The 8,658-nt window shown below is 27.5% G+C and overlaps 1 protein-coding gene across 1 annotated transcript; it reads left to right on the plus strand.

The window, feature by feature from the left end:
- LOC107452850 (Seryl-tRNA synthetase-like insect mitochondrial protein) lies at positions 1-1,740 on the plus strand. Its single transcript, XM_016069471.3, has one exon. It carries the CDS (start codon positions 247-249, stop codon positions 1,696-1,698), a length of 1,452 nt encoding a protein of 483 aa, XP_015924957.1. The 5' UTR covers positions 1-246; the 3' UTR covers positions 1,699-1,740.
- Positions 1,741-8,658: the final 6,918 nt, after the last annotated feature.

The raw sequence follows: 8,658 nt of genomic DNA on the forward strand, positions 1-8,658 counted from the left end.
GTGAAAACTTGAAACATAAGCGCGGACATTAAATTTAAAAGCAGTAAAAACGGTTCGTAAGTAAAGTAACTGGCTATCCTTGAGTTTCTAACTACGCAGAAATAGACAGCTGGAAACGACTTTTACAAATTATTTAACAACAACAATATTCATGAACTTGCCGACAATCTAAAAATAAAAGTCAATTCAATGGTTAATTATTAACTATCAAATTTGGCTTTAAATTTCCTTAATTAATTGAAAGACATGAAATCTTTCTTAAAATGTAAGTCATTTTTGTTCCCAAGATTCCATTCTAAATTGAATATAAATAGATTGTCCACCTTAAATGCAAATAATATTGCTGTAATTCACGAAATAAACAAAGATGCTTCTCCTTCTGAAGCTAAAGTTTCCACACTTTTTGTGCCTGGGAGACATGGTGGAACAGTTTATCAAATTGTCAAACCAATCATAGACTCTAATTACATAGAAAAAAATGCGATGAATATTGAAAGATCCAGCAAAGCTAGAGGTATTGAACTTGATGTGCACCACTTATTAAAAATTATGAATGAATGGATTATAAAAAAAGAAAAACATCAAAATGCTTCGGATAAATTTTTAGAACTTGAGGAGGAATCTAATAGGTTTAAAGAATTGAATTTTATTGAGGAAGCAAATGCATTGCGTAAGCAATCGACTGAGTGCTTGGAAGAAATTAAACTTGCAAAAAAAGAGTTATATGATATTGAAGACCTTGTGATGCCATTGTTAGCAAAAATTCCTAATACATTAGATCCATTAACACCATTGCTGAATGATTCTGTAGCAGTTCATGTCGAGCCTTCGAAGAATAACTCTATATCTTTATCTCACACTGAAATCGGAGAGCGTTTGTCACTCTTAGAGTTTGTACATGTTAGTCCAACAGCATATTTTCTGAAAAGTTCTCTTGCAGAATTGGAAATGTTGGCACAAAATTATTTTTCTGATAAACTTCAAGAAATGCAATTTGCACCTATGTCTTGTGTTGATTTTGTCAAATCCTTTATCCTTGAAGCTACTGGTTTAGATCCTTATTCATGTGATCAATGTATACCATTGAAAAATAATAAGGCATCTTTTAAAGTGATTCAGAACCTTAATCTTGTGGGTGGGGCCACATTTCAGTCACTATGTGCATATTTAATAAATATGAATACCTCTGTTGAAACTCTTCCTGCGAAATATTATTCCATTGGTCGACACTACGAATCTGGCAATAGAAATAGTAAAAAACCAAGTCTTTTCTCTGTTGTGCAATCATCTAGTATTCACAGTTTAGTTCTGGAGGAACCCACAAATGAAACAACTGAATTTGATTCAATGTTACAAGTTTTGTTAACTTGTTATTCTCACTTTAAAATTCCATTCAGAACTGTTGTTGTTGCTGCTCCAAGATTAAACTGCACCGAAAGTTGCCGTGTGCAAATAGAATTGTGGTCACCAGCTATGCTTTGCTATGTTCCAGTTGCATACGTGTCTCGACATAATGACTTTGTATCGAAACGATTGCATATCTCATATGGTGTTCAGCATAATATTAATGGTTACTGTGCTATAGTTGAAGGTACTGTTGTTAATGTTCCTGTCTTGCTAGGCTGTTTAATAGAGAATTATGCTAATAAGAATGGAGATGTTAATTTTGAAAAGCTCTATGAATTGTTTGATCAATAATAAATGTATTTAAGTATTAAAGTATCTGATTTTTTTTCCAAATATGTGTAATTTTGTGATTTTTATTTCTATTTGAGTCATGATACTATAGGTTAGATCAGTTGCTCACTGCCCGAATTCGCTCCACAACACTGCCATCAAGATTCAAGAATATAACTTTAAGAGTGTTTTATGAAGTAATTTTTATTTGCAACAAACCTGAATAAGGCAGAAATGGACATACTATTGTTTTGGTTCTCTAAACAAGAACTTTCCTCAGTGTCCGAACATTCATACAAAATGACTGGAAAAGTAAGGAGATAAAGATGTGTGTTGTTGTTTAACCAATAGGAACAAAGAAACAAGTTTCTTTGTTCCTATTTGTTAAACCCCTTTTCTGCTGTCATTTGGTGTTCTGACACTGAGAAAAGTTCATGTTTAAAGAGCAGAAACTATTATCTATCCATTTCTGGTATATTCTAGTTCTAGTTTTTTGCTTGAGTCTACGTAGCACCATCCTCTTTTTGAATTTTATCATATTAAGTATAGCAAAAGTTGAGGTTTAAGTAATGAAAAGAAGTTTCATATACTCAGTGGCTCAGTTGAATTATCTATAAAATAGAAATAGAATTTAATAAAGAGTCATTTTTAATAATAATTGATTTAAAATAAATATTAGAAATATTGAAGTTCACTATAATGAGAAGGAATGGCAAATGGTTAGGACTGGGCTATAAATCGATGTATCGCGACATATCGATTTAACGCCTATATCGGCAAGTCGATACAGAGACTTTCGTTCCAGGCGATGCATCAGAAATCTGATTTAAGTCTTCGAGGAAAAATGATATAGCGATATAAGACACGCAAGGAACTTCCCTTACGTTCCGATGCCGACTCGGGGTGCTCGTTTCGTTATGTTGAAATGGCCTTGATTGATTAGCGGTAGAATCAGAACCAGAGTTTTGAGAATACTATATCGTGATCTCGCATGTTCGTTTTCGCACTTCTTAGTTTTTTTCTTTGTCGCGACTTGATATCATATCTTGTAGATTATTTTCAGTGGGACTAACTTCGTGATCGCTGCCGTTGCCTTGTTCTGAACGCAATCTATTATTGAAAAGAATTTATAAAGAGTTTCGTCATTAATTAGGTAATTTTTTTCAACAAAATTTTTTCTTATTTTTAAATGTGAAAATTATCGGAAATCTAATTTAAGGCGCCCATAAGGAATTAAGTTACAAAGTAATTAAATTTGTTAGGATTTTTTCTTTTCTTTTAATTTATTAAAAACTCTTTGGATAAAACTTCTAATAATTTAATGGGTTTTTATTACTGATTTTAAATTTATAAATCTTGAGTTGCTTTTATTTCTAGAAATAAAGTTAAAACAGAACTTATTTTTTGTCATTTGGATTTGGACATAAGTCAATCAACTTTGTTTAATCAAATAAATTTGAAAGGTTTGCGAATTGTATTCATTTTTTTTCGTTTTATTAGAGAGTACAATCAGTTTTTTTAAATGTTCTTTTAATATTATTAGTTAATTAGCTAAATATATTATCGACTATCACAATTCTTTTGTTTTTATTTTTAAGAAATTAAACCTTACTTTGTTTTTCGGTCATTATTCAATTTAATGTAATTATTTATGTGAAATAATAATAATAAAAGTGATTTAAAAGCGCTTTATTATTATTATTTTTTTTTTGAAATTTATTTAGCACTTTGTTTTGAACATACAAATAATTTTTAACGAACTTATTTTTTAAATTTTCTTTCTATATTGTTAGGTAAATATATTGATAAATTTCTATTTTATTTATTTTTTTATTATTTATTTTTAAATTAAGAAATCTTTCGTTATTTGCGTGATCATTTTTAGAAAATATAACAAAACTTGCGTTTACTTTTTCATTTAGAATTTGAACATTACAATCGAACTTAATAATTATGTAATTATAAAAGTTATTTTTATATGGCTCATTTAGTAAAATTATTTTTTATGGCTTTAAACTTTTTTTTTTTCAAAATTCATTCGCTTAAACTAATTGATTTTCAAATAATTCATAAACCTATCGTTTTAAACTTTCTTTTATTTCTAGTTAAAAGCTTAGTAAAGTTACCTAATAATTACCAAAATTAATTAATAATTTAGGTAATTAGGCACTTAATTAGACTGCTAATACCTTATAAACGATGAAGAGGTGCAAATATTTCATTCTGTATCTACACATTTTTTCAATAAATATTTTAAGTAAGTTTTGTGCATAGTAGTCAATTTATTTAATATCTTTCTTAAGCAAAACATATATATCTTCAAACTTATAAATTGATTTAAATCAATTTGAGTATGGAGTTTCGATAGAAATCTGACTTTCTGTGCCTTACAAGTAAATGAAATTCAAAAATGCTATATCGCGATGCAAAACTGACGATGCATCACGATATATAATTTCTAATATCGCCCAGTCCTAGTTAGGACCATTCATCACAGGTTGAGAGTACTCCTTATATTTTGAAGATAAAAATTTTAATTACTTAAAAAATCGTAAATTTTTTACAAAGAATTTTTGTCTTCAGCAATTAGGTAAGTTTTATTGGGTTTTCTGTCTCAAACTTTGTAAACATCTGATTTTTAGATTAATAGTTATTAAATAGGATTTATTTCTACTAGTTTTTCAACTATAACCTTGAGGTTTGCCAATGTGGGCCTCAGTCTGAAAATTCTCATCTGACTTTTTTCGGTTGGACCCACTTGAAAAAACCTAATTTTTTTTCAATCTTTTCATTACAAAACCCGATGAAACATGGGTTTTTGATGAAAAATCCAGATGGGCTGGGTTTTTTTTTTAACATACCTGTACATATAACCAGAGTTCTTCCTAGGAATGAAAAAAAAAGAGGGCGCTGCCTCTATGAAAAGGCAACTATACGTTTTTAAAAGGCACTCATTCAACACCATAAAAATTTATAATGTGTACCTATTATTATATAATAACTTAATTTGATCCTCAAAAATTTTTAAATTCCCTTCTTATACTATATTATGAGTATATTTCACAAAATAATTATCTCTCATTATCAGAATAGGAAAAAAAAAATAGTTTATAAAGCTAATTAAAGGCATGCTAATAGAATCTATTAATAGATAAAATTAAATAGATAATCTCTGAACATAATTTTTTTTCAAAAAAAGTTAGCTAAAAAAAATATGAATTGATAAATTTGAAAGATTTTTTTAAGCTCAAAATTATGAGAAAATAGACATTTAAAATTTCGTTTTTTTTTTTTTTTTTTTTTAAATTTTTTATTTACAAAATAATTTTAAAAATGAAGATCATGAAATTTTTTTTTTAATATTTCCCCTGAAAAAAGAGATAATAGATACTGATGAAAATTTAACAAGTTGAGAATAATCCTAACAAAGTAAATTCTATTTGTAATGCAGTAAGTATAGTTTCGAAAACCTTGTTAAGTCAAAAAAAATATTTTTCCCCTTGGCGTTAACTATCCACCTAATGTTAATTTTAATTCCTACGTCGAAGAGCTCTTTTTCTTGTTATGTCAAATTTTTTCCAAAATAGAAAATTACTTTTTTTGAAAAATCCCAATATAAGTAATTATATTGGGATTTTCAATTAAATAGAAAATTGTAAACCAATTTTCTATTTAATGCATAATTATTTTTGTCCTTACCTTTTAAAAATAAAATTATCATTGTTGTATTTAGACTTATAGTCAACATATTAATTATATTATACAGATTTATTACATAGTTATTCTTAAGTTTTATGACTATTTTTTAGAGTAATATTTTAGAATATTTTTTTTTACTTTTTAGGACATATTTAGTTTTGAACTTGTTATCTCAAAAATTCGCCATCTGGAAAATCTTTTAGTGTTTTTTCAACTTAACGAGAGTATACTGTGATAATCCGAATCAAACCTCTAAACACAGATAATTTTACCTGTGCATATTTATTATTTAAATAGTGAATTAATTTTTAAAAAAAGGGAATATGAATAAAAAGGCAGTGTTTTTAAGGGATGGGCATCTTATTTTTACAAAAAGAGCAAAGAGGGTGCATTCATAGGGATCAAAAGGCAGGCAGAGTGAACCAACCTTCTAAAAACATTTCCGGAGAGCACGGCATATATTATTAATAATTGTAAGTATTTTTTTAATTAAATTATCAAGAGAGAGAGGCAATTTCGCTCTTTCTTAACCCTTTTTCTAATTCTGCTAGAAAAAAAAATCTGCACCATAAGCCTGGTCTTCATAATTTGTACATATTTAGAATAATTAGGATTCACTGATTATGGAAAGTTCTTAAATTTGTAAAAAATTTTATACAATAAATTTATGCCTATGATTAAAAAATATAATTTCATTCCAAGAATGCCTATATATATACTTACATTGTCAACTTCAATAATTAGATACTACAGAAATTATTGGTATGATTATTTGTGAACACCAATTGAACTACACAGAACAAAGAGGAGTAGTCATAATATTGGAAAAGTGACTTCATCTGCCATATGTTCAAGGTTAGGATCACACGCTTTCCCTCTATCATTATCGAAAGAGTTATTTTTAATCATAATTATGCAAACTAACTATTCTAAACTTTATGAATCAGTATACTTAAAATTATTTTTCTTCTTTGCATGACCATTTACTAGATTTTATTAGATCACTTATTCAAACATATATGAAATGTAGTCTGAATTATTATTAAAAAAATTTGAATTCAGTACGGAAATTTTAAATGACAGTAAATTCATATTTATACTTTTTTATTTTTCTCTTATTAAATAAAATTGGTATTAGAACATCATAATACGCTTGTTCATACTTGTTCAGTGCCCTTTTATTCTTTTTTTCTTTCTTCTTTTCTTAAACAGGACTAAATTTTTATGTGCTATTTCAATATCCTTTCTTCATAAAACTTTAATGCAAACTTTATTTTGTGCAATTATTGGTGAAATCTAAACAAAATTTCAATTTCATTCAACCTTGTTTTTTTATTTACTTTTATTTAAAAAGGTTGTTAGATGGAGAAAAAATAGGTTGTTCAGAAAGTTTTTTAGTCTCCCCCCCCCCAATAGATTAAATATAATTAAATATAAATAATATAATAGGATTAAATATAAATCTCTCTATCATTATATATTACCAGGAAAGCGGTCAAAAGTTTTGTTCAAAAGTCGTATTTTTAAGTTTAATTTTTCAGGAATTATTCCACCGATTTCATTCAAATATTTTTATTTTGCCATATTAAATTAAATTCTTCAAAATTATATAAAAATGTCTATACCTTACGATTCGACATTTTTTTTCACTTTTGTCGTGATGTCGACTCCATTTGTTCTTTGTATTATAAACTCTACCTTCAGCTTACAAAATAAATAGAATAAAACATGTCTTTATCATATTCATAATCTAAATTCACCTTATTATGAAAATAATGATTAAGCAAATTTCTTTCATTTAAGAAGAGTTTTTCAATGTTTCAAATTCATCGTCCCTTTTATATATTTTTAGATTTCTTGTCCAAATTTTGTTTGCACCTTAATATTTGTGGTATGAAAAAACAAAACCGAATTCAAGTCTTTTTAATCATCATTAAGGAAGACGGAATTAAATAACATAAAAATCTGTTTCTTGCCGAAAGATTTTTAAAAGTATTTCTGATAGTTGTATTTCAATTACAATTTCCTCAGTCAATCAAAACAGGTTTTGATCCCAATTAAATATAAATTTGTGACCCATGTTTTTTATTTTTTATTTCAAGGAATCTAAAAATATGTATAAAGAGTGATGTTATATATTATCTATTATATAGAGTGTTCTATAGAACACCCTATATAATGGATAAAGTAAAAATTATGATTCATTGGCAAATATTTCTCATTCTTTTTAACATTTGTTTTAAAAGCCAACTTATCTTTTGCTTTTCTTATCTCTGTTTGTTACATTCGCAGATTATTCTAATTTTTTTTTATTTTTCTTTAAATCAGTGTTGATTAAGTTATCTAATATAAATTACCTTAAGTTATCTAAATAAAATATGAAGTTCATCTTATCTTAAATATCCATTTTAAAAGTGACATTTTAAAACAATATTTTTTTCATGGGGACTAAACTGAGGGGACAATAATTTTGTCACAGCTATAACGAAAAATATAGCGTGCATTACTTTTAAAAAAAATATGGGGAATTTTTATTGTCGTTAGCTGTTTATTGCGGAAAAGATTTTCGCTACACTTTTTGATTCCGGGTGTGGCAGAATAAGTTGTTTTCTACTTAAGTCCTCTTAAAAAGCCTAATTAAATTTTTGTTTCATTTTATATTTGGGTCAGTCAATTTGTTTTTGTCAGATAGTGGTCGAAAGGAAGCGATTAAAACTGTTTTGTCATTTGGTAGAGAGCTCTGTTAAAATATGAGCAAACTAGCTAGTCATAAAGTCGATAAAATCTGTTTGCGAGAAAATGACAAATTCTGTTCGCAGCAGCTAAGAGATTATTGAAACTTGAAATGCCTTAACACATAGCTCATTTTGACATGTGAGCATTCTAAAAGTTTTCGATTTCTTAAAAATGTTCCGAGATATAGAGAAATGCGCAAAAAGTAAATTTACATCAAAGGATCAGAAATTTTCACCTTCCTCCTGACTAAACTATTTGGACAATAGTTTACTAATAGCGACTAACTACCATAATTTTTAAGTCAAAACTCCGTTGAAAAAAATAGATATTTTTATTCAGAGAAAGTGCGTTTTGTGTCTGACCTCGATTGTTAGCACACAATAATAAGCATATTTAAGATCAACCCTTTAAACCATTAAGATTGGCACTTAGTTTGTGAAAATCTGATCATTAATAGGACTGAAATTATTCAGGATATCTTTTTTTTAATAACATTTTTTAAATAATCTTTAAAAACTGTGTAATGGTCACTTATGAAGTTAATAC

Source organism: Parasteatoda tepidariorum, chromosome 9, assembly GCF_043381705.1.
Source record: "Parasteatoda tepidariorum isolate YZ-2023 chromosome 9, CAS_Ptep_4.0, whole genome shotgun sequence".
NCBI classification, from domain to species: Eukaryota; Metazoa; Arthropoda; class Arachnida; order Araneae; family Theridiidae; genus Parasteatoda; species Parasteatoda tepidariorum.

What these genes read in the sequence shown, in the direction of transcription:
- LOC107452850 (XM_016069471.3), top strand. Translation starts at nt 247, where the DNA reads ATGAAATCTTTCTTAAAATGTAAGTCATTTTTGTTCCCAAGATTCCAT.